The sequence below is a fragment of the Syngnathoides biaculeatus genome, chromosome 8 (genome assembly GCF_019802595.1).
Source record: "Syngnathoides biaculeatus isolate LvHL_M chromosome 8, ASM1980259v1, whole genome shotgun sequence".
Taxonomy (NCBI): Eukaryota; Metazoa; Chordata; class Actinopteri; order Syngnathiformes; family Syngnathidae; genus Syngnathoides; species Syngnathoides biaculeatus.
The window spans coordinates 32,013,260-32,040,582 of record NC_084647.1 but is presented as its reverse complement, the minus strand read 5'-3'; the positions used below and the strand labels follow the sequence as shown (position 1 = coordinate 32,040,582).

General features: G+C 41.3%; 2 protein-coding genes across 4 annotated transcripts in view; one reads left to right on the top strand and one right to left on the bottom strand.

Annotated features, from left to right (window-relative positions):
* The window catches only part of vezf1b (vascular endothelial zinc finger 1b), a 36,243-nt gene extending 24,326 nt beyond the window's left edge, over nt 1–11,917 (bottom strand). For all 3 annotated transcript variants that reach the window (XM_061827453.1, XM_061827454.1, XM_061827455.1), the window contains exons 1-2: nt 11,779–11,917; nt 3,691–4,445 (exon numbers count right to left, since the gene is read on the bottom strand). In XM_061827453.1, coding sequence (XP_061683437.1) covers nt 3,691–4,445; nt 11,779–11,811 — 788 coding nt within the window. In that variant the 5' untranslated portion in view covers nt 11,812–11,917. The remainder of the gene's footprint in view (nt 1–3,690; nt 4,446–11,778) is intronic.
* A 13,114-nt stretch (nt 11,918–25,031) lies between these two features.
* On the top strand, nt 25,032–26,126 carry LOC133504822 (gap junction delta-2 protein). Its single transcript, XM_061827457.1, has one exon. The coding sequence runs from the start codon at nt 25,032–25,034 to the stop codon at nt 26,124–26,126; it is 1,095 nt and encodes a 364-aa protein (XP_061683441.1).
* The last annotated feature ends 1,197 nt before the right edge of the window (nt 26,127–27,323 follow it).

Here is a 27,323-nt window from a genome sequence, read left to right as displayed (position 1 = left end):
TCTTGACTCCATGTTGCTGCAAACCAGACATACTCACCTGACCCATGAAGTGCTTTGCACCCCCTTGGCAGAGGTATCTGCAATCATCAACGCAAGACCTTTGATCCCAGTCTCTTCTGATCCCACTTCTCCAATGATGTTGACCCCTGCTATGCTTTTGACCCAAAAACCGGGGATACCTGCTAAACCTGGAGGCTTCAACGAAAAGGATCTCTTCAAGTGTCAGTGGAAACAAGTGCAAGCATTGGCAAACGAATTCTGGTCTCGATGGAGGGATGAATATCTCCACACCCTTCAGCCAAGACGCAAATGGCACACACCACGTCGTAACCTGCAGGTTGGAGACAGAGTGCTGCTGAAGCAGAGCCAGACATCGCAACGAGTGGCCGATGGGGCTTGTCATCTCCACCTTCCCAAGCGGTGATGGACAGGTCCGCAAAATTGAAGTCAGGACGTCGCAAGACAAAATAAAGACTTTCTTGAGGCCTATCTCTGATGTTGTCTTGCTCCTGGCAAAAGAAAATCAAAGTTAAAGTACAGATGCTTTAGTGGCATTAGTGCCAGACGGGGAGTGTTCTGCCCCAAGTGTTTAATAGGTTAAGAAGATCGATTTTATTAGAAAAGATCTGTTTGTGTTGTTAATTTTGAGAGTGCATTGCTGAGCTTTTATTTTGAAACTGTAGAATACAGGAAGTAGGAAGCGCTGAGCAGAGCGAAAAAACGGTAAAAAAAAAAAGCATGTCAACAGTTGAAAGATGTAGCACGTTGAAATCAGCTTATTCCTGTGCATGAATCCGTCAGAAAGCAATGGCTGTGAGTAATTTATGTTCTTTACATGTTTCAGAAGTATTGTTAGTAACTTTAACAGTATCTTCGTGCATATTTGTGAGCTGCACTGATTTAGTAACTTCACATGTGTTCATTCTGATGAGATAGCTAGCAGCAGTATGTGTATCTGCTACTCACTTCACTAGAATGCTGTTGCTGTTTGTGCTTAGACTTACTGAATGTGAATGTTTAATTCATATACTAACGGAAGATGTTTATACTCCATACTGATTCGACATTGCAGTCTATTTAGTATGTTTCGTATTTCTTTTTCTAGTTTCACTCCATTTTCATTGTGTCACCCGACTTGACCTGTTAAGAAGTCATTAAAGGAGCAAGCACGGTCACTTCCTGGCTCTTGAAAAGGAGTTTGGCTGGCTGTTTATTCATGTTAGCACTTTGGAAGTAAAACACATGAAGAGAACTGTACAGAAGCTCTTTTCAAAGAAGAGAACATCTCACAATCAAGCAAAGTGTCCGGTGCAATATTACCCTATTGTCTCGAGCCATATTTAAATGATTTGCAGATCACTTCTAGCTAAAAACAGACTCCCAGACAGTATGTATGAGCCAGCCTGGCCGAATCCTTGTTCATCCGCGGGGCACGGCTTGGCCGGTGCCCCCCCCCCCATCTACTATGAGACACGGGAGTTCTTTTCAAAGAGGAGAATATCTCACAATCGAGTGAAGTGTCGGGGGCAATATTAACCTATTGTTTCGAGCCATATTTAGATGATATGCGGATCACTTTTAACTAACAACAGACTCTCAGACAGTATGTATGAGCCAGCCCGGCCGAAGCCGTGCTCGTCCACGAGGCACGGCTTGGCCGGCGGCTCGTGGGACATGGAAGCTTGGCCGAGGCCGTGATCAGCGGACACGGCACGGACGGTCACATCCACACATTTAGTACCTCTGACCTACAGACACGGATCTTCTGTTACATTCTGAAAGGATTACGTCCTCCCCCCACCTATTGTTTTTTTTAGTAGCTCTATACACACCCACCTGTCATTTGGAACGCACAAAGGTCTCGTCCTGTGCACCCGTGCAAATTTCATGACAAACCAGGTCTCTTGGAAACTTATTAAGGGTAAATCCATCCTCCCGAGTGTTCGAGCAATATCCAGCAATGCAAAAAGCCGGCATTTTGGCGAACACGAAGGAACAACGAGCTACCTTCCAGCAGGTGAAACTATTATAAACATATGAGAACGTTTGAGTGCGCTACTGTCCTTAATGTCACTTCCACTTTCTTGTCGAAATTAAACCCCTCAAGGGGATTTTCATAGCGGGAGTTACAAAAAGCCATATACATCAAAATCCTGTTTTGTGGTGAAAAAACAGTATCTTCAAGATCATTGTCAAGCTGCAATGTGAGACGTCCAATAAAAGTTCTGAATCATTTATCTAAATAGATATATAACAGATATCAGAAACACTTCCAAATTAATTGTCCTGCTTTTGTCGTTGGACATCTCATCAATAAATTGCCAGTGATGGAAAGGCTCGGTTTGCTGTTCCACTACATTTGGTCCCTCAAAAAGTGGAAGGTATATTACAAACTGTTGTAATTCCAACACTGTTGACCTGACTTGAAAGTAAATTCCAAATTAACATTGGGTTTTAAGATGATCTTGTTTGTTTAAAAGACATGTGATTTAAAAAAAAGATTGGCAAATAGCCAAGGGTCTTGGGGATGCAAGCATGATTCAAAGGATGATCACCAATTTTAATGTGCAAGTTTTATAAATTGTATTGTGAATTAAATATATGTAGTACATCAATAAATAAATGCTAATCTGTTTTCACAATGTACATAATGATCGTTCATTATTTAGGTACATAGCTTTACCCCAAAAGATTACAAATTCAAATACAAATTCAACTAAGTAAACTACTAAATTGAATTCAGATTTGCATCATGGCATGCAAGCGTGCTTTCATATGTATATCGTATCCATTCAAAAATGTTTTCATTTATTGTTTTAGTAAATGATTGAAACGCATAAATTTGACTATTAACGTCATGTGTCGTTACTAGTAAATAATGGACATTTTTACAAGTAATTGCTTCCAAAATCTCACCTCGTTATTGATTATCCTGTCTGCAACTGGGGTTGGTTGTTGCCCTTGCGTTCACATCTTAATGTACCAGCTATGGAAAAGTTCATTTTCATTGCTTTCAGTTGTTTGATGTGTTTTTGTCATAACTTCCAATGGCTTGAAACGTCTTGATCCATAGTCAATAGTATCCTGACCCCATGTGCACAATGCTTTACCAGGTCAATCGATTTTGGAAATGAAGTCGCTTAACAGAGTTGTAACTTCCTTCTTTCCAATGGTATTGACGATTTCTTGTTCCATCCAATCCCATCAGAACTTATTTTTTACAGATCTATCAATTTCTTTCACCCGAGAGGCGTCTTTCCTATTGAGCACAGTCATCGTGTTTACTTGAAAATGGCCCCATGATCTATATGATTTATAACAAGCGTTTTCATTGGTCAGGAGGAACACATTCGACCAATGAACAGATGTGTATCTAATCTTTTACCTCGCTTGCAAAAAAAAATATATATATATATATATATATATACTTTTTTTTTAATCTGCAATTTAAAAAGACAGAATTTTGCCTATAAACAGGAAAAAATCATGTCTGGTTTAATTTCATGTCACTTGTGGGGCTCTTTAGAGCAAAAAAGATAATTGTGTCAAACTATGCCACAAAATTTATGCACCTGAATGTTTCATCCATATTAGAGCAAATTCTACCTGATTTGCTGCCCTTTGGTCGATCTTATGTACAAATGCGTTTGGAAGTTTTAATTAAGATTAAGAACAAATTGGCAGACATACCTGGAGAATCCTTTCCCACATACAGAACAAATGTAAGGCTTGTGAACTCCACCATCATGGGAGCGAGCATGATATGTCATTCGATCCTTCCTCTTGAACCGCTGATGGCAGATGGGACACTCAAACGGCTTTTCATCAGAATGCGACAGCTTGTGGCGGTTCAGGTGATAAACATCCCGAAACGCTTTTCCACACATATCACAGCCATGGTTCTTTTTCACAGGTTTTGGGGGCTTCTTAGGGATGTTCTGCTGCTGCTGGTGTTGCATTGGAGTCATGATACTTGTGCCCGTTGCTGTTGATGTGGTGGCTGTAGTCAATAGACCAGCTACAGTAGTAATATATGAAGGGTTTCCTCCATTATCACGAGGTACAGTGGATATGATTGGCACCATGGTAGGAGCTGTTTGTGTCTTCTTGGGCCGCGAAACCATCTTAATTCCGGTGTGGCATGATTCGTGCCGCCGTAGGTGGTAACTGTCCCGGAATGCCTTGTTGCAATAGCCACAAATGAATGGAGTCTTTGATTTGGGCTCTTTTTTGACCACAGCAAGTGGAGTTCCACCACCACCTCCTGTCCCAGTCCCACTGGCCACATTGTCTTTAAGAAGTTCTGCAGCACTGACGGGTGGTTTCTGGTCCAACACTATGGGCAGAACTGGTTTCTGATCAGGCAGCTCTGTTCCAGAAGTAAGTAAAGGCAAGAGGCTGTTCCCGGCTAATTGGTGCTGGTGGTGGAGAGCCTCATTGGCCTGCTACAATGAGAAGAGAGACAGAGATTTCTTTTTAGTCAAACAGAATAGAAAAACAATGAAGTTTGCATTCAAATGCCAAACGTATTAGAACGTGGTAATCTCATCAAACAAGCGACACAGTGGTTACTCGGCCTGGTTGACCTTGATAAGAGATGCTCAGTTTTCTACTTCAATACATTATAGCAGAGAAATTTGAAAATTACACCACATAGAGCGCACCAGTTGGAAATGTTTCAATCAATGGCAGACGGGCAAGAAGAAAACAGATCATTGTGGATAAGTGGAGTCTTGAGTATAACAGTGCAGCCTCCAGAATAAGGCTGTCAAATATTTTCAGATGTATCAACTATTCCATTGATTAAGTGGATTATATTGTTTTTGATCAAATTCACACCGATTTGATCGACCTGACCAGATCGGACAATAATTGGCACTTTTTGATAATCGGCTGATCGGATTTGACGTCATAATTCGCCGATCCAATCAGTGACATCATTGATCTGTCGCCATTTTGCACAGTATATCTGAATCCAAAAGATATTTCATTTTTATTGTCGTATTTCTGTCTTTTGCTGTAGAACTATAAATATCTGACAGCCAATAAAGGTATTTGGAAAAAAATACATATATTGGCTCCATGGGAGAGAGAAGACTGCTAAGAAAAGACACGCAATACTCAATTTATGATACAAGAGAAATCTGTTCTCATGGTTGCACTGTGTCAGACTACTGCAATCAAACCTTGTATTCCAATACCACCGAATAACATTTTTTACGATCATTGGGGTTTATCTGGTCAACTCAAATGTGACTGAATACACTATTACCATGGGGTTGATAACACGAGTGGATCGCGCCAACTCTAAGAACAAAATGGTGAAAGAAACGTGTTGGTGTTCACTGGTGCTCAGGACAACAGAGGACTACGTCTAAGACCAGAGGTACGTTCACATACTTTTAATACGATACGGCTAGCAAGCCAAAAACAAAACATTATGGAGCCTTGCAAGCTTATGGTTGTTTGTTTGTTTGAGCCAAGACACATGCTTTTCAATTGAAAAATCTCACGGCACACCAACAAACAAAAATGTCACGAAAGATTTTGAACAAATAAATATAGTGGCACCTCTACTTAAAAAAATCTGTTCAAGAAGTCATTTCATAACGTGAATTTTTCGTAAGGTAGTAGCCCAATTTACATGTAAATGGCGTGATCTGTTGCAAGCTTCCTTCCCTTGCCTGCCAAAAATGAGCAAAGTATATAACATAAATATATATTTTTTTAAAAAGTCACGTACTTTTCCAATGTGTGTTAGCTCGTGACAGCGCTACCGTGATTCGGTGACAGTCGAGTGTCCAACGGAATCAAAAAGTATCATGGGTAAAGATTGACATCCCTCCCAGCCAATGGGATCCCTAGAAGATGCTATGGCGATAGATAATGGAAGAGCAGCTCTAATGCGCCACACAAACCAAGATACGGGATGTTTACATACAGTGGAATATGGGGACTCCAGCAATCTATAATTCAGCAATTTCGTACCCTGAATTTCCTTTGTAACTAAAGACAATATTTTTCTGGAGTTGGGGTTTCATAACGTGCATTTTTCATTATAAGAGATGTTCATAAGTAGAGGTACCCCTGTACAAAAGTATATACACTCAATGAAAATGTCATTTCAATGGACTCGTTGATCCATTTTGAGATCGGATCGGTGATCAGTCATCGATCTCCAAATACACTCAGCATGTAAAGCCTAGTTTTCCAATTACTCTTAATTTAAATTTAAAAAAAAAAAAAAAAAAAAAATACCAATTCCTGATTACCAATGGCAAGTCAAAAATAGTGAGGGGCCAGCATTCATAATCAGATAGGCATATAAAAAAAAAAAAAAGTTATGTCGGGATGTTACAATGTTCATGTTTTCGCAAAATTAGCAGTTCCTTGATGCTGTTTCGGCCTTGTCTCCATATAAAATAATGAGCCTCTGTGCTTGAAATGTAGTTTTGTGCTAGACTATTGGAGCACTCGGTTCCTCATTTCTGTGTAAACCACCCGATTGGACTGATAACCGATGTGACAATGTGTACGTCTAAAGAAATACACCGAGTGGCTGACTGGCCCACGTGACCACAACACTGAGAGGAGTGAGCTAGCGTTGGAACTTCAACGGGGTACTACACCTGTCATGGCGTCACTTCACAATCGACTGGACGAGAGAGAGGTGGGCTCCCTTGGAAGAGCCCGAAGAAGTGGCAAAAAGAACTCTGGGCCTCCCTGCTAAACCTGCTGTCCCACGACCTGACCTCTCATAAATGCAAAAAAATGGATTAAGATACTTGTTTCACAATTGATTTGGATTGATTGCAAATGTCTTACTGTGTAAAACCACAAAACAGTGTCTTTTCATGAAGGACTAAATCAGATTTATTGTTGAGAGGCAGAAATCTGAGGATGGGGACAATTTTGAGTTAAATAATGGGCCTAAATTACTCATTAAAATACTTGATTAATATGATCAATTAGTTGTCTAATTAAATTAATTGAATAATTGTAATACCTAACGCCCAGACTTAGCTCTGTACACTCCAAAGTTATGTTGTTACAACAACGATGATTTTGATGGACAATCACTGTCTAGCAGTGGGTAACGTCACCCCTGCATTATTGGCTCAAGCACGAGAATTATACATAGTACCTGGTTATGTAAAAAAAAAAAAAATATGCCACCGTCTAGTCACGAAATCAATCAGGAAGGCAGCAGCAATGGTATGTGAAGCCAATAGGAACGGTAAGTCATCGCAGCATGTGACTAAAACGGACCAATTACGAGAGGTGATATCCGGCATTCGAAGCGCAACAACATTTTTTGTCGCGTGCCCATCAACTGACGCAGACATGCCACGTGGGGTTATGAGTCGGTCACGATGCAATACAGCCGTTGTCGGCCCTTTCAACCACATGCGAGCCCTGTTGTCACTGGTTGGTTAAAATAAAAAAATCATGCAAGTAAAGCACTTGTCATATGTTGTATTACCTGCATTTAGGGGAAAAAAAAGTATCAAAAAAAATTATCAGGGTCCTTGAATTGTAGTTGCCAAGATTGAAATCCCGATCAAAATTCAATGATTTGTGCAGCCCTACTGTGTTGTCAGTATTAGCACCTGGAAAGTGTTTAGCCCTTTATGTTTACTCCCCCTCTTCATTTTATTGCTGTGTTTTAACTATTGTTTGATTATAATTGCACCAGGAGTGAGTCTTTAATCACGATCAATGACCTGCCTCATTGTCACTGCCTTCTACAAGAACAGTATGTGACATGTGACAATGTCATGATGGAAAGACAGTAGCACAGAATCACAACTAGGCCACATCACTGCCACATTAACACAGCTGTTGGGGCATTATTTTTTTTCTTCAGGATACCAAGAGCACCGAATCCGAATTCGTTCTTAACAGAAGGATTCGTAATCAGAGGCTCCACTGTGCATATATTATTTGACATGGTACACGGATTCAGTTTTGGGAAAGGTAAGTGATGTTCCAGAGAAACAGAACTACAATTTTAATTAAAAAAAAAAATACAAGTTCAGGGACAAAACCAAGATGATAAACAAGGCTCTCACATGGAAGGTTTTGAAATCTGTACAGAGGACATCTTAAATCTGCAGCTGCTGGCAGGGATTGTACAATTGGTCATGGCAGATTCCCAGTGGGATTGACAGAACAGACGGCGGGATATTGTATGAATATTTTGGGAAGAGGAAAAAGAAGAAATTCACACTGTAACTGGCTGGTTTACAACTGATCAGCTCAGAAATGTAGCGATTGAGAGAGGCTTGTCCTTTTCTGTGATTAACATAGGGCAGGGTTAAAGACCTGACCCTTGGCTTTTCAGGCTCAGCCAAGCATCCCAAGACAGTCAGCCAAGCAGGAGAGATGTTGTGTGATTGGTGGTGGGGGCTCGGGGGTAGGAACCAATGTGTTCTGTTTTACCCCACTGTGTTCTTTTATGTACAACACAAATCTGAGCCTTGATGCGCTTGGAGTCCTGAGTGGGGTGGGGAACATTCAGCTGCCACCCGTATCCTAAAGCCGTGCTCTTGTGTTTTAGCGTGGCAGACCAAGTTGGGGACTGTCACACATTATCGAATCACTTTTATATTTGCCTCACTGCTGTACTAACTACAATCATTCTTCCAATTAGCATTTTCTGAGCATATTTATTCACGATTGAGAAACTCAAAGCATTCTGTCATACCCTGCAGCTCTGTTGGTTTTGATGCAAATCTGCACTGAAGGGTGAAATCCCTCTTTCAAGATAAATGACAGAAAAGGAGCAATAGGGAATGGAAGGAAACGTCATTACTGCGCAATTCTTTCTTTTGATTTGATTTTTTTCTATTAATTTCACGAAATTTGGAGCAACATGTTTATCACTGGACAGTAACAATATAGTATATAAAACCAACTTGCACATACACACGATTATCTTTGTCTGTTATATCCCTAACTGCCTCAATGGCCTCAAACAGCATCACTCTTAAGGTGTTTGCCGCCACCAGTTCTGCGTTTGTCGAATTTCAAGTAACTAAAAATGGCCAAAGTTTTAGCCATAAACACTGCAAAAGTAAAACCGCACAATACGAGTCTTTGTATTTAACAACATCCTGCTTTCTAAGTGTGGACGGGTTGCAAACATTTGCAAAGATTTCTTGCAATTCGTTTGATATATAGGCTTCAACCACAGAAGAGATACAATGTGGCTGAAGTGAGAGGAGGAGTGAGGATAATTATCTGCTGAGTTAAAATTAAACTCGAAGATATAATATTATTTAGGTCCACAGCAAAACAAATCTTTCTCTACTAACTTATATACTATTTTATTATTTTAGTGTAGAAATGTTTCAACTCATACCAATTCATACAGGCCATAACCATAGCTAAAGGAAAATAAATGCTTTGCCATCATTTTGTGGCATATATAGGTAATTCTAAACCTTTCAAAGGAGAGCATCAATTACTCAGATTTCTGCTACTTGTGGAAGGATTTCGCAAACACTGGAGCTCAACTTTCCATAGCTGGCGCTATTCATCTTAGGTTGTACACGAGTTGAGACGGCTTCAACATCATCTCTGCAGGTTGCAACCAAGAAGCGAACTCTATTTTTCTTCAATACACAATAAACCACAGGTGTCAAACTCAAGGCTCAGCGTGGGCCAGATTCGGCTCACCACATGAATTTACTGTATGTGGCCCGCAAAGGCAAATCATGTGTATCAACTTCCATGATTTTTGTTAAAATCTGGACCTTAATTTCATATTGTCATGTCATAAATAAGTGATATTGCAAGCATTTTTACTATCAAACATCAACAATAGTTTAAAAACCCTTTACCCTTGATTTCTGATTCCAAAACTAGTTCATACATTTAATCTGTAAATATGAGGCAATTAAAGAATTTTATGGTTTCAGTCATAACAGCCCACTGAAGGAGACAGTAACTAGAATGAGGCCTCCGACAAAGAGTCTAACACCCCCTGCAATAAACCATCAATTCCACACAATCTACAGAACTCTATTCAATCAGCTAATCAAATGTTTTCATTAAGCTTCAGGAAATATTTTTTTTCTTGTCATAATAGGTATAAAGGAAGACACCCCCTAAAATTTAAGTCAATGAATACACAATTCAGTATAATTGCTGATGGAATAGTGAGTCTTATTGTTAATACCGTTTATTCTGAAGTTATCTCATCCATGTGGTCAAGAAGAAAAAAAACAAAAACGTGCACAATCATACTTCAGCAATTACTTTTGACTTCAGTTGTGTGCCAACCCAAGCTATTATTGCAATCAAATCAAAATCGTTTGATCAGAAAATAAAACCTATTGAGACCATGGTCTCTTTTTCAAGGGCGATATAATTCAAGTCCATCTTCTGTACCGTTTACCCTCACTAAGCTTGCAGCTGTGCTGGAGCATATTCCAGCTATCTCTGGACAAGAGGTGGGGTACACCTTGAACAGGTCGACAGCCAATCATAGGGCACATAGAAACAATGCATTTGACTCACATTCACACCAACAGGCAATTTAGAGTCTTCAATCAACCTACCAGTGTGTTTTGGGGGGGATATGGGACGAAACCAGAGTACTCCGCAAAAACCCATGCAGGCACGGGGAGAACATGTAGTAAATTATTACTGACTGTTTTTTGGGTACCAGACTGTCAGAAAAAGTGTGTAGATGCTGGAAACATCTTTCTGCATCAATTACAGATACAATAATGGGACTGTAAAAATACAATTAAATAAAGAAAGGTAATTTAGGATCTTTAAATCACTGACTTAAAATGTCAGACAATGTCCACCACTAACGTTTAAAATTTACAATGGTGACAATATATTCATTAGTGATGGTGGTTTTTAAAGGACAAAATCAAGGTAGAGGACAGTTATTAGCCATGACCACGTACTGAGAACTAAAGTTTTACATGAAGTGGTTCCCTGCTTTTGCTGTACCTTAAGTTGCGACAAAAGTTGCAAATGGAAACTGTAATCACAATATTTAAAATTTCTAACTCGTTGGAGATGCGACACATTTCTATTATGGCCCAGGGAACTTTCAAATAAGCAGTTGCCTACAAAATACTGTGTGATTTAATGACCTACCTAAAATAAATTCGTGTTCACTCCTGTTATTAATGCAATGCTCCTGCGGTTTGTGGTAATATCCATAAGTTTGCAATCGCTTTTCGCAAGGGGTCCGCGTGCTACCCATTTTAGCCTAGAGTTTACATTGTTACCAGCTAACTTGGCTTTGTAGTAAAGAGAGCTCCTTCCATGCGTCCCACATAGGCGTACGCTCTTCAACAATACTAAATCACAGAAATCCGATAACTCAATTGCGGAGAAATGCAGCAGCCCTGAAGAGAAATGAAGCCTGCTGGGCTAAACAATTAGCCGAAACGCTTAGCATGGCTGCAATAAAAAAAGCATTGGGTTAGCGCGCGCGCAACAGTAGCTCAGTGGAGATTTGATTCTAAATTGGAAAACACCGAATTATGCAAGTCCAATGTACCTTAACCAGCGCAAAAGGGGCGGTCTTTAGATAAAACGTGCACCAGATAAATTGTTTATGTCATCGGTTCAGGAGTTTGCTTCTGGATAAGCTAGCAAGAGAGCTAATGCTAAAACCTTTGTTTTGCCGGGCAAACTCTGCTTCAGTTTCGAAAAGCAAGACAAACATCGCTGCTTGACTAATATCACTTGCCCCTTTCTACAAAGCGCCTGCATTTTCTCAGACCTTACGGGAGCTGTGTTACTTACCTGAAATAAAAACGTACTCCAGCTCGGTTCCATTGCAACTCTTATGCTAAAACCTGCAGGAAACCAAGAAGGAATCCCCAACAAAGCAACCAACTAAACATGGCAGCAACTTCCTGTCACCCCGGAGGTTGATACAAATAAAATCGACCAGTCGTCTGAATATGACATGAGATTTGAGATGGAACATTTACGTTTTGTCAAGTTGTTGATGAAATGTTTTTCCTTCCTAAAATTAAATTGGGATCATTTTAATTGATGAAACTCTATACTGTCTATTCTTTTTAATAAATTATGCTTTAATGAATTTATAAAAAAATTGAATTTTAAAATTAAACGGGGACCAGTGGATCAGCTGGTAAAGCGTTGGCCTCACAGTTCTGAGGTCCCGGGTTCAATCCCAGACCCGCCTGTGTGGAGTTTGCATGTTCTCCCACTGCCTGCGTGGGTTTCCTCCGGGCACTCCTGTTTCCTCCCACGTTCCAAAAACATGCAATATTAATTGGACACTATAAATTCCCCCTAGGTGTGATTTTGAGTGCGGCTGTTTGTCTCAATGTGCCCTGCAATTGGCTGGCAACCAGTTCAGGGTGTACCCCGCCACCTGCCCGTTGACAGCTGGGATAGGCTCCAGCACTCCCCGCGACCCTCGCGAGGATAAGCGGTGAAGAAAATGGATGGATGGAAAATGAAACAGCAAAATATGAGAATAAAATTTACACATACCTGTGCGACATAGTAAAGAGATCAATCATCATTTTCATTTGTTTAGCATAGATGTAGTTTGCTGTGATTACTGTTGAAGAAACATCAAACGTGAGTAACTTCATAACTTGTACGACGAGGGCCGTGAGTACTGATAGGAAATGTAACAAGTCTTATCTTAGTACAACTTAGTACCCAAATTGGTGCCGTATCATTCGCATTGAAGCTGCTCGACCTAAGTTAGCCTACCGCGCTAACAACATTACCTATGTAGAGTATACAACGAGGACCAAACATCGAACGTGGACTCAACCTTCAACTACTAGAGTGAGGTCCATTGTGGTTTGAATCTCTTCCATCCACATATCCTTTAAATCGCCATATCCTTTATATTTTCACACAGGTAGTATGTGATTTGTGTACCTTATGTGCTGATTGTGTTTATTTGATTGCTTCTATCTGACTTTAACTTTAACATTGATGAGGTACGATGTGAATTGTGTATCTTATGTGCTGGCTTTGTTCATTTGATTACTTGTTTTGACTATCTGCAGCCCGAATGGGGCACAATTCCTGAGCAAACCTGTAGGCCGGTCCCAAGCCTAGATAAATGCAGAGGGTTGCGGCAGGAAGGGCGTCTAGCGTAAAACTGTGCCAAAAATATATGAGCATTACTGAAACGAATTCCATAATGGATAGGGCGTGGCCCGGGCTAACTACGCCCACCCCCGGCACTGTTAATCTGCAAGGCGTAGGTAGAAATTCAGATAATGTAGGTCGAAGACAAAAATGAGAATGAAAGCGGGTTGGTCGGCGGACGAAGAAGAGGCATGCACAATGTTGGGACTATGACAGGAAATGCTCAGGAGTTAGTTGACATGAGGATTAGGAGAAATGTTGATGTATTGTCCGTCCAAGAGAGCAAGAGGAAAGGGAGTAAGGCTAGAAGCTTAGGAGCAGGGTTTAAATGACTTTACCATGGAGTAGATGGAAAGATAAATGGAGGAGGGGTTATTTTAAAGGAAGACCTGGCTAAGAATGTCTTGGAGGTGAAAAAAATTGAGTGATGAGGATGACATTTGAAACTGTGGGTATTGTGGATAATGTGATGATATGCCCCACAGGTAGGATGTGACCTTGAGTTGAAAGAGAAATTCTGGAAGGAACTAGACGAAGTAGTCCTGAGCATCCCAGACAGAGAGAGAGTTGTGATTGGTGGAGATTTCAATGGACAGGTTGGCGAAGGAAACAGGGGCGATGAAGAAGTGATGGATAAGTACGGCATTCAGCAAAGGAACTTTGAGGGTCAGATGGTGCTGGACTTCGCAAAAAGGATGGAATTGGCAGTGGTGAACACTTATTTCCAGAAGAGACAGGTACATAGAGTGACCTACAAGAGCGGAGGTAGAAGCATGCAGGTGGATTATATTTTGTGCAGACGATGTAATCTGAAAGGGGTTACTGATTGTAAGGTAGTGGTGGGGGAGAGTGTAGCTCTATGACATAGGATGGTGCTGTGTAGGATGACTCTGGTAGCAGGTAGAAAGATTAAAAAGCCAAAAGTAGAGCAGAGAATCAGGTGGTGGAAGTTGAGAAAGGAAGAATGTGGTGTGGCCTTTCGGAAAGAGGTGAGACAGGCTCTAGATGGACAGGAAGAGCTCCCGGAAGACTGGAATACTATTGCCAATGTACTCAGAGAGGCAAGCAGGAGAGTATTTGGGGTGCCTTTTGGTAGGAAAGGGGAGAAGGAGATTTGGTGGTGGAACCCCAAAATTCAGGAAGTCATCCAAGGAAAGAGATTAGCGAAGAAGAAGTGGGACATGGAGAGGACTGAGGAGAGGCGAAAGGAATACATTGAGATGCGACGTAGGACAAAGGTCGAGGTGGCGAAGTTCTAAACAAGAGGCTTATGACGACATGTACACCAAGTTGGATATGAAAGAAGGAGAAAAGGATTTCTACAGGTTGGCCAGACAGAAGAATAGAGATGAGAAAGATGTGCAGCAAGTAAAGGTGATTAAGGATTGCGATGAAAATATGTTGACTGGTGCCAGTAGTGTTCTAAGTAGATGGAAAGAGTACTTTGAGAAGTTAAAGAATGAAGAAAATGGGAGAGAAGGTAGAGTAGAAGAGGCAAGCGTGAATGACCAGGAAGTGGCAATGATTAGGAAAGGGGAAGTTAGAAAGGCACTGAACACAATGAAAAATGGAAAGACAGTTGGTCCATATGACATACCAGTGGAGGTATGGAAGCAATTTGGAGAAGTGGCTGTGGAGTCTTTGACCAACTTTTTCAATAGAATAGTTGCGGGAGAGAAGATGCCAGAAGAATAGAGGAAAAGTGTGCTAGTCCCCATTTTTATGAACAAAGGAAATGTTCAGAGCTGTGGAAACTATAGAGGAATAATGATGATGACCCACACAATGAAGTTATGGGAAAGAGTAATGGAGGTTAGACTCAGGATAGAAGTAAGTATCTGTGAGCAACAGCATGGTTTCATGCCTAGAAAGAGTACCACAGATGCATTATTTGCCTTGAGGTTGCTCGTGGAAAAGTACAGAGAAGGTCAGAAGGAGCTACATTCCGTCTTTGTAGACTTAGAGGAGGGGAACGATGGTACTGCATGCACAAGTCTGGTGTGGCGGAGAAATATATCAGAATTGTACAGGACATGTATGAGGGGAGCAGAACAGTGGTGAGATGTGCTGTAGATGTGTCAGAAAAAATTAACGTAGAGGTGTGACTGCATCAGGGACCCACGCTGAGCCTCTTCCTGTTTGCGGTAGAAAAGGATAGGCTGACAGATGAGGTTAGACTGGAATCCCCTTTTTATCATGATGTTCCCAGATGATATTGTGATCTGCAGTGAAAGCAGGGAGCAGGCGGAGGAACAATTAAAAAGATGGAGACACACACTGGAAAGGAGAGGAATGAAGATTAGCCAAAGTAAAACAGAATATATGAAGAGTTTGTTTTCAAAATGAGACATATCCGTTTTTTTCATTTTGAGAAAAGGGCTTGGTATTGAAGTGAAAACAATAAACTCAATTTATGTTTCTAACTATTAGGGGATGGAAAGAGATGCTAAAAAGTAACTAAACACCATACTACAAAAAATATTGGCTTTAATATTCGAGTTTTTTTGATGACAAATTTCATTTTTTTCTCCAAAACGAGACATATCCAAACATTCTATTCTTGGCAAAGTGAGACATATCCAAATTTCGACTTAAACCTTCAGGAGCAGCTGTATTTTTTTTAAAAAATCAGTTGCTTTTGATAGGCAATCATGAAAACTCTTTGCCTTTCAACATTTCAAGCATTTTAAAATAATATTTAAGACCATGACCACCACATTTAGAGAGTTAGGTATCAGAAATAAGGGTCAGTCACCAGTCACAATTTTCACAATTAGCTCAGTAATGTCAGATGTTGAAAAAGGAGATGAAAAAATGGGAATTTCTTTTAAAAAGGTGTTTTTCAGTTATTTAGAAACTGTTTGTTTGTTCAGCATGAGGTCTTGGAAAGGCTGAGTTTACATCATTGTAATTTTGTGTATCTGTATGCGATTCTGCAATCCGACATCTGCAGGCATTGTGTCACTCAGTTGATTAATTTTGTTTATAAATTGATGTGAGATCATTAAGAAAGTAAACTGCTTCAAACCAGTCTACCAAGGTTAATATGGGTTGCGAGGGATACCAGCAGGAAAAAAATAGGTAGTCGATCTCATACACACATCTCCAAAATGAAATCAGTTTCAAACTCACAAATTCACTGTTTGAAATCTGACTCATTGAGTTTGCTTTCTTTTGATTTTATTTATAGCTGTCGCTGTCGGGGGAAAGAACACTGCAGAATAGGATATAAGTCTGTAGTAATAATAACAGTATTCATAATGCTCATAGACAGAAATTGAGTCTACTCCAAGGGTGTTGATTTCCTTTTAATGTCAACTTTTCTTAAGTCATAGCCGATAACTTTCCTTATAAAAAATGGCAAAAAAAAAAGATTGCATAGAATTCTAAAAATTTATTCATTCATTAATGATCGTTGGTGAAATATTTTGAACAACAAAATTACTATTCAAGCATTACACAATCATAGACAAAACAGTATGTTTATTACATTCAGATACAATGGTACTTGGATGAGAACTGAAGTATTAAATTGCAATAATTTCATAAAGAATTAAAATTAAATAGGAAAAGCACCCTCACAATGGGACAGCCTGCAAGTAAACCAGCACAATCACTGATTCATTTATTCGATATTATTAAACATTGATAAACAAAATACAAGACTTAGTTCAGCTTGAAAGCAAGAAACACTGTAAAGATAAAATCGAGAAAAATGCATGCCAAGGATCCAAATAAAAAAACATGGTAAAATGTATCACATGGCAAAACAATGAAAAGGTTTTCTACTGACCGTACTGGATATTTTTCAGTGTAAACAAAAACAATCTACAAAGATCAAAAGTCTTTATTTTCTTTCACTTCATAAGTAGAAAAGAAACATTACTGATCCCGTTTCCACTGGGTTTCTTTTCCTTCCCAGCTTCATTCTCTCCGGTGTCTCGTACATAAAATCAAACTCGGCATTAGCATCTCTCTCAAACGTGGGCGCAGCCATTTTGGATGATGATGTGGAAGATACCGGAACTTCCCTCTAGACGAATTCTGATTGGATGCTGCTTGCTTCAGCAGCGCACGCTGATTGAACGAAATTATGTCGCATTTTGCTCTAAATAAGATCTCGATATGTCGCATTTTGAAATAAAACGCGATCTTCCTTGGCTGATATACAACGATATGTAGCACTTTGAAGGAGGCCCCGTAGCTCAGTGGTTAGAGCACTGGTTTGGTCTGTGCATGAATGAGAGGGGCAGAGGAGGAAGCTCCAGGGAGAAGAGATAGCGAGGGTGGATGACTTCAAATACAACAATACAGAGCAATGGAGAGTGTGGTAAGGAAGAAACTGGTGGAACAGTTGGTGGAAGGTGTCTGGTGTTCTATGTGACAGAAGATTCTCCGGTAGGAGAAGGGCAAAGTTTATAAAACAGTGGTGAGGCCAGCCATGATGTACAGATAAGAGACGGTGGAACTGAAGAAACAACAGGAAGCAGAACTTGAGGTAGCAGAAATGAAGATGCTGAGGTTCTCGCTTGGAGTGAACAGGTTGGATAGGATTAGAAATGAGCTCATTAGAGGGACAGCCAAAGTTGGATGTTTTGGAGACAAGGCTAGAGAAAGCAGACTTAGATGATTTGGACATGTTCGGAGGTGAGAGAGTGAGTATATTGGTAAAAGGGTGCTGAGGACTGAGCTGCCAGGCAAAAGAGCATGAGGAAAACCAAAGAAAAGGTTGATAGATGTTTTGAGGGAGGACATGAGGACAGTGGGTGTTAGAGAGGAAGATGCAAGAGATAGGCTTAGATGGAAAAATATGACATGCTGTGGCGACCCCCTAACGGGACAAGCTGAAAGGAAAAGAAGATGGAGTTTGCTGTGATTATAAAACAGCACTTAAAAATATTACATACAGCTCTCAGTAGTATCAATCAAACTATGCAACTCTGTTTCTGACTAGACTGTTAAAGTGCGAATGAATAAGTGGCCTGTCACTGTACCCTGTGCAATAAACAAATAAATAAATAGGAGGGTGTTATGGTTGGCATGGTTAGAGCACTGGCCTCAGTTCTGGGGACTCCGGTTTCCTCCCCAAAACATGCATTGATTGGAGACTTTAATGGCTCCTTAGGTGTGATTGTGTGAATGCAGCCCTATGGGGGCACAAACCAGTGCAATCTGTAGGCCGGTCCCAAGCCCGGATAAATGCAGAGGGTTGCGTCAGGAAGGGCATCCGGCGTAAAAACTGTGCCAAACAAATATGAGCGTTCATCTAAAGAATCCCATACCGGATCGGTCGTGGCCCGGGTTAACAACGCCCGCCCCCGGCACTGCTAACCTGCAGGGCGTCGGTGGAAATTCAGCTACTGTGGGTCGAAGACAAAGAAGAGGAGGAAACCGGATCCAGCGTCAGAAGAAAAAGATGAATGCACAGAGCCTACAACTGAGTGTAGGGACTTTGATGTTGGGACTATGACAGGAAAAGCTCAGGAGTTGTTGACATGATGATTAGAAGAAAGGTTGATATTCTGTGCATCCAAGAGGGCAGGTGGAAAGGTAGTAAGGCTAGAAGTTTGGGAGCAGGGTTTAATTATTCTACCACGGAGTAGATGGGAAGAGAAATGGAGTAGGGGTTATTTTAAAGGAAGAGCTGGCTAAGAATGTCTTGGAGGTGAAAAGAGTATCAGATCGAGTGATGAGACTAAAAATTGAATTGAGGGTGTTATGTATATGTGGTTAGCGGCTATGCACCACAGGTAGGATGTGACCTAGAGTTGAAAGAGAAATTCTGGAAGGAACTAGATGAAGTAGTTCTGAGCATCCCAGACAGCGAGAGAGTTGTGATTGGTGCAGATTGTAATGGACATATTGGTAAAGGAAACAGGGGCGATGAAGAAGTGATGGGTAAGTACGGCATCCAGGAAAGGAACTTTGAAGGCAGATGGTGGTGGACTTTGCAAAAAGGATGGAGATGGCTGTAGTGAACACTTATTTCCAAAAGAGGGAGGAACATATAGTGACCTACAAGAGCGGCGGTAGAACCACGCAGGTGATTATATTTTGTGCAGACGATGTAATCTGAAGGAGGTTACTGACTGTAAAGTAGTAGTAGGGGAGAGTGTAGCTCGACAGCATAGGATGGTAGTATGTAGGATGATTCTGGTGGTGGGTAGAAAGATTAAGAAGACAAAGGAAGAGCAGAGAACCATGTGGTGGAAGCTGAGAAAGGAAGAATGTTTGTGGCGGCCTCCGGAAAGAGGTGAGACAGGCTCTCGATGGACAACCGAAGCTCCCGGAAGACTGGACGACGACAGCCAGGTGATCAGAGAGACAGGCAGGAGAGTACTTGGTGTGTCATCTGGTAGGAAAGGGGAGAAGGAGACTTGGTGGTGGAACCCCATAATACAGGGAGTCATACAAGGAAAGAGATTAGCGAAGAAGAAGTGGGAATACTGAGAGGACTGAGGAGAGGCGAAAGGAGTACATCGAGATGCGACGTAGGGCAAAGGTAGAGGTGGCAAGGCTAAACAAGAGGCATATGAAGACATGTACACCAGGTTGGACACGAAAGAAGGAGAAAAGGATCTCTACAGGTTGGCCAGACAGAGGGATAGAGATGGGAAGGATGTGCAGAAGGTTAGGTGATTAAGGATAGAGATGGAAATGTGTTGACTGGTGCCGTAGTGTGCTAAATAGATGGAAAGAATACTTTGAGAAGTTGATGAATGAAGAAAATGAGAGAGAAGGAAGAGTTGAAGAGGCAAGAGTGAAGGACCAGGAAGTGGAAATGATTACTAAGGGGGAAGTCAGAAAGGCATTACAAAGGATCAAAAATGGGAAGGCAGTTGGTCCTGATGACATACCGGTAGAGGTATGGAAGTAATTTGGAGAGATGGCTGTGGAGTTTTTGACCAACTTATTCAACAGAATACTAGCGGGCGAAAAGATGCCTGAAGAATGGAGCAAAAGTGTTCTAGTTCCCATTTTTAAGAACAAAGGGGATGTTCAGAGCTGTGGGAACTATAGAGGAATAAAGTTGATGAGCCACACAATGAAGTTATGGGAAAGAGTAGTGGAGGCTAGACTCAGGACAGAAGTAAGTATCTGCGAGCAACAGTACGGTTTCCATGCCTAGAAAGAGTACCACAGATGCATTATTTGCCTTGAGGATGCTCGTGGAAAAGTACAGAGAGGTCAGAAGGAGCTACATTGTGTCTTTGTGGATCTAGAGAAAGCCTATGACAGAGTACCTTGAGAGGAACTATGGTACTGCATGCGTAAGTCTGGTGTGGCAGAGAAGTATTTAAAATAGTACAGGACATGTATGATGGCAGCAGAACAATGGTGAGGTGTGCCTTAGGTGTGACAGAGGATTTAAGGTCGAGGTGGGACTGCATCAGGGATCAGCTCTGAGCCCCTTCCTGTTTGCAGTGGTAATGGATAGGCTGACAGATGAGGTTAGGACTGGAATCCCCTTGGACCATGATGTTCGCAGATGATATTGTCATATGCAGTGAAAGCAGGGAGCATGCAGAGGAACAATTGGAAAGATGGAGACATGCACTGGAAAGGAGAGTAATGAAGATTAGCCGAAGTAAAACAGAATATATGTGCGTGAATGAGAAAAGTAGAGGGGGAAGAGTGAGGCTTCAGGGAGAAGAGTATAGCGAGGGTGGACGACTTCAAATACTTGGGGTCAACAATACAGAGCAATGGAGAGTGTGGTCAGGAAGTGAAGAACGCGTTCCAAGCAGGTTGGAACAGCTGGCGAAAGGTGTCTGGTGTGTTATGCGACAGAAGAGTGTCTGCTAGGATGAAGGCAAAGTTTACAAAACAGTGGTGAGGCCGGCCATGATTAGACGGTGGCACTGAAGAAACAACAGGAAGCAGAACTGGAGGTGGCAGAAATGAAGATGTTGAGGTTCTCGCTCGGAGTGACCAGGTTGGATAGATTAGAAATGAGCTCATTCGAGGGACAGCCAAAGCTGGATGTTTTGGAGACAAGATTCGAGAGAGCAGACTTCGATGGTTTGGACATGTTCAGAGGCGAGAGAGTGAGTATATTGGTAGAAGGATGCTGAGGATGGCGCTCCCAGGCAAAAGAGCGAGAGGAAGACCAAAGAGAAGGTTTATGGATGTGGTGAGGGAAGACATGAGGGCAGTTGGGGTTAGAGAGGAGATGCAGGAGATAGGCTAAGATGGCAAAAGATGACACGCTGTGGCGACCCCTAACGGGAACAAGCCGAAAGGAAAAGAAGAAGAAGAAGGTGTGATTGTGTGTGAGAATATTTGTTTGTCTCTGTGTGCCCTGGGATTGGCTGGCAATCAGTTCCCACTGTACCCCAACTCCTGTCTGAAGATAGCTGGAATAGGTTCCAGCACTCCTGCAACCCTTGTGAAGATAAGTAGCTCAGAAAATGGATGGATGGATAAATAAAACGTGTTGGTATCCACACAAGACCATATACTTACCCCCGTGCTGACTGCTTTTCAAGAGAGAAAAAGTTCGATCTGTACCCCTGTGTCCCCTGCTGATAATTGTTTTTCAGAATGGGGAATATATTGTACCCATCCATCGATTTTCCAAACTGCTTTTCTTCCCATGGGTCACAGGAGTGGGAAACCCTATCCCACCTAACTTTGGGCAAGAGGCAGATTACTCCCTGAACTGGTTCGCAGTAGTCACAGGGCACATATCGACACTATTCTTGAGCGGTGCCTGCACCAAAGTCAGGCATGTGTACCGCTACACCATCAGTGACTACTATACTGTAATCAGTCTGAACCATTTCTAATCAGTGCCAAAGGCAAATCTGTAAATGCTAGTGTTTGGCCTACATGGTGTTGGCCCCCACTGGTTGACGTCTGGCCCTCATACCAAACTTATCTGTTCTGTTTCTGACAGCTTGACCAGAAACACACACATTGGTGGCTCTCTGACATTCATTTTGTGCAGCTCTGGCATTGCTTCTCCTCTTCCTCTTGCACAAAGGAAAATATGGAGGTCCTGCTGGGCCCCCTCCACAAAACATTGTCAAGTAGTGGCCTGTCTCTGGGTATCTCGTACATGCCCTTGATCAGGTGTGTCCATACTTTTTTACCCCAAGATCTACTTTTCAAGCAGCCTGCTTCTTGCGAGCTACCGATGTGTGTGTGTGTGTGTGGGGGGGGTGAATATGATGATGATGAGGCTTCCAAACTGTCTAAAGGTTAATGTTATGTTGCCTGCTATATTTCAAATAGAGAATTAGCTTTTTGTGTGCTGTATTGTCTGTGCTTTCATCCTGGATCAGGCTGTGCCAAGGTGGAATTGTAAAATTACACACCATCTCATCCTGCAATTTGTACTTTGTCTTTGTACTTTGACCAGACTTTTCCCACTCGGAAAAGAGAAAATCTCGTCTATTATAAAACACATTGATGGGCTGCGTAAGTACTGTAACATTTCCAATTATGAGTGTACATCTTTAAGAGTGGGGGGTGTAAAGTAATCTAGGAAAAGATAGAAAGCTAGATTTGGGTATCCCTGCTCAAGTGAATGTCCCCGCGACCTTACCTCAGACAAGCGGAGGAAAATGAATTGGTGGATGGATTATATTTCAGAAAATGTGCTTGATAGTATTATTTTGCCCGTTTTTAAAGTGGAAAAAAATGAAAAAAATGCTTGTACATTTTACACAACAGAGCAGTCTTGTTAACAAGGTGGACAACCAATGAATGGATTAATAAAAGATCACAAAGTATGGAAACTCGGGCTTCAAAATGGTCAAGAACTGAAACATTCTTTCAGCTTGCAGACGCTGTAGGCATGTAGCGGAATGCTCTCAAAATCCTCCCTCTCGGGAACTTAAATCTGTCAATTAGATAAATGCCTGTTTTGCCGATAAATGCCGTACAAGACCCTGAGATAAGTAAATTCCTTTACTTGGGACAGGATATCTTCTTTGACTCGAAAAGGGAATTCCACCTTTTTCTGACCTTTTCCATGGCCACAGATTTCTAGTAATTTTCAACCCAGCTGCTTAACACTCAGATGCGAACCACTCCAGCGAGAGTTGAAGGTCACTGCTTGATGAAGCCATCAGAACCACAATATGTGCCAAATGCATGGACACAAATCTGAGGCCACCAAACCAGACCCCCTCAACACCTTGGCTGCACTAGAAATTCTGTCCATAAAGGTAATGAACTATATCGATGACAAAGGTCAGCCTTGGCAGAGTTCAACTCTTACTAGAAATGTATTCAACTTAATGTTGCCGCCAATGGGAGCCAAATTCTGATACCGGTCACACATGGACAGAACAGTCCTTATTAGGGGGTCCAGTTGAATGCCTGAAATACAAGCATATATAAAAAAAAAATGACTGCTCATTGGTACAGAGTTTTTGTTTTGTTTCTTTATCCATCCATTTACTAAGCCGATTATCCTTACAAGTGTCACAGGAGTGCTAGAGTTTATCCCAGCTATCTTCGGGGAAGATGCAAGGTACGCCCTGAATCAGTAGCCAGCTAATCGCAGAGCACTTAGAAACAAACAACCATTCGAACCCACAATCACATCTCAGGGCAATTTAGAGTCCCCAATTAATGCATGTTTTTGGGATGTGGGAGGGAGCCGGAGTGCCATGAGAAAACCAACATAGGCATGGGGAGAACACGCAAACCAGAAACAGGCAGGGATGGAATTTGAACCCCTGTCCTTGTGAGGGTAACACTCTAACCTGAAACACCACCATTCCGCCTGTATATTTATTATTATATCATATATATTTTTTGCTGTTGAACACGATTTAACTGCTTAATCCAAAATACTACTCAACATCCCAAATCACAGTTAGTGGAAGAAATTGAAAAGAAAAAGAAAAAAATACAGTCTAAAAGACACTATCCAAATCCACTGACTGTGCAGTAAAGCCCTGGACATGCCGATAAGGATAACTGGAGCAACTGTAAAGTCGCTGTGTAATCAATCCTGTCCCCTCCACATCCATGAAAAGTGACAAATGTCTAATCCATTGACTTTCAAACCTTCTAAAAATCAGAATCCTGCAACACTCATTGTTACGTTACTCTGATGTGAAACCAATATTTTCATATTGTCAGTGCTGGAGGTGTAACTTTGTAAACACACTAATACATACTGTAATAGTGTTGTCCCTAAAAGCCTGTTGTTTAATATAATTTAACAACAAATGTATGACCTATTTTACCAGCTAATCACAGTCCTTTTACATAAACTGGCATTGTGTCTTTCCAGTTTGTTCCATACACTGTTGAACCATTTCACCGTTCCCAGCTTTTCAGAAAAGGAACCCCCTCATTGTGTTTTGCACTGTACATTGCCTGCCTTTGTAGTCACACTGCACAATGGCAGTTTCAGACAGACTGGCTTATTATGTGTGGTCAGCCTGTTCTCCCTTACCAGGCTCGACAGGATTCACCGCATCAAAACTTGAAGATTTAAAAAGCCGTGAAAATGCAATGTAAAGCCTAGTTAAAAGGATTGATTCTGAAAAGTTCGGCTTTACATAAAGGTAAGTTAAAATTTGATTTAACTACTCATCATTTAATTTGTCAAGTAAAGGATAATTCGTTCTGGAAAGCAATCACGTACATTTTTTGTAAAAATGGTAATTTGTTTATTGGGTAAATAAATCAATTGGAAATCAATTGTTATTAGCACCCCTCTTTGAATTTCTTTCCTTTTAAAAAGCTATTTTTGTGTCGTATAGTTCCGGAATAAAAACAATACAGCAATTTACATTTGCATAACAAAACTAATCAACTCTAAGGAGCTAATTTATTCATAATATAATACAACAGAACCTATATAACTGTCAGTCTCTGTTTTATTATTATCAAGAAAAAAATACAAACAATGCTGACACCTTTTACTTTCTTACTAAGGTCAAGTCATGGGTGACTGGTCTATTCTTGGACGTTTTCTCTCTGAGGTCCAGAATCATTCCACAGTAATTGGCAAGATCTGGCTCACGATGCTGCTCATTTTCCGCATCTTGCTGGTAGCCTTGGTGGGAGACGCCGTTTACAACGATGAGCAATCTAAGTTCACCTGCAATACCCAGCAGCCTGGATGCAACAACGTGTGTTACGACACATTCGCACCCGTTTCCCATCTGAGGTTCTGGGTTTTCCAAATTGTGCTGGTCTCAACCCCATCAATATTCTACATAGTATTTGTTTTGCATAAAATTGCCAAAGACGAAAGGCTAGACGGACAACGGGCACAGTTGCTGCGGCAAAGGCCTTCAAGGCAGTGTACTGGGAAGAAGGTCGGTAAGGAAGCGATGAGGGTAGGTGTGCCTACTTATTGTCCTCGATATAGGGAGGATTGGGATGAGAGGGAAAGAACACAGCAAAGCTTTCTGGAGGAGGGTCATGGTGCACTGGCAGAAGACCCCACTCAACAGTCTAACCAGGTTCTGCTTATCTACATCCTTCATGTGTTACTTCGATCAGTCATGGAGATCACCTTCCTGGTGGGCCAGTATTTGTTATTTGGGTTTGAGGTGCCCCACCTTTACCGCTGTGAGACCTATCCTTGCCCAACTCGCACAGACTGTTTTGTGTCTCGTGCCACAGAGAAAACAATTTTCCTCAACTTTATGTTCAGCATTAGCCTGGGCTGCTTTGTGCTCAACATTGCAGAGCTTCACTACCTGGGCTGGGTCTACATTTTCCGTGTCCTCTGCTCAGCCTGCTCCAACTGCTGCAGTCAAGAGAATGATCCAGATAAAATGTACTCCAAGCAAAACCCCCTTTTGCTCCAACTCAGGCATTCTCTGAGAGGTCAGCTGGTTCTGCAGAGCCGTTCAACGATGGCTCAAGAGAAGACAGGAGGTCTACTCACACATGCCCCAGCTATCTCTTTTGAAACAGACTCAACTGTGGAATGCAGCTCAAAGAGGAGTCCGGAGAACATGGACAAGGTGAAGGTTAAATTGGCCAACATGGCCAAGTTAGGACGAACTAAGAAATCTTGGCTGTGACACTGCCATTTGTGGTCATCCTATAATCATGTCCAATGTCTTTAGTTTTCATTCATGTACTTTAGTACTGGCAAAATGTGTTGGATATGTGTTACAATATGTAGGTTTAGCTTGGTATTACCATTAGGGATGGGTATAATAATTGATGAATTGGTCATCTGGGTATGAAAAATTCTCTCAAGAATGTTGAATTCAATGTTGATTAGTTGCGTCTCCAAGCAATTGAAGTACTACCTGAGAAACTGCTGATTTGGTCTCATTCGCTTCATGAAGATGTTAGCTACGGTAATTTTAGATTTAACGTTTAGTTGTTAAAACTTTTCTTGAAATAAATACATGTAGGGCGGCACGGTGCATCAGCTGGTAAAGCGTTGGCGTCACAGTTCTAAGGTACCAGGTTCAATCATGGACCCGCCCGTGTGGAGTTTGCATCTTCTCCCCATGCCTGCGTGGGTTTTCTCCGGGCACTCCGGTTTCCTCCCACATTCCAAAAAACATGCAACATTAATTTGGACACTCTAAATTGCCCCTAGATGTGATTGTGAGTGCAGCTGTTTGTCTCTATGTGCCCTGCAATTGGCTGGCAACCAGTTCAGGGAGTACCCCACCTCCTGCCCGTTGACAACTGGGATAGGCTCCAGCACTCCCGCGACCCTTGTGAGGATAAGCGGCTAAGAAAATGGATGGATGGATAAATACATGTACATGAATAGTTATATGGTAAACACACTTTTGGTAGTTATATACCTACCTACCTACTTACCTATCAATTCTCTGTTTATTCGGAATAATGATGTATTTTACACTGCATTAAACAGAAATACATGTATACTAGGTTGGTTGCTTAGTGCTGGATTATAGTTGCTATATTTTAAAATAAATCTAACTGTTCAATTTGACTTGATTATAGCTTGAACAAATATCACAATCTATAAATACAGCTTTGTTTTAAATTTTTATTTTTGCATCCATACATCTTGCCAGTTGCTACTGTACATAGTATTGAAATCAGTGGCCTTCATTATGGTCAGGTGTGTGCTTATCTATGTTAGATACTCAGTATGTGAGTAAATATGATGTTTGTATAAATAAAATCACATAATTTTCAATGAAAATCCTGGCATTCTGTCTTGGCTGCAATATGATTTTTCACCGTTAGATAAAGGTCAAAGCTCTCAGTTGCCTTTTAAGAAGGTT

Bases quoted from the DNA above. Each gene is read 5' to 3' on its own strand.
- LOC133504822 (XM_061827457.1), top strand. From the start codon at position 25,032: ATGGGTGACTGGTCTATTCTTGGACGTTTTCTCTCTGAGGTCCAGAAT.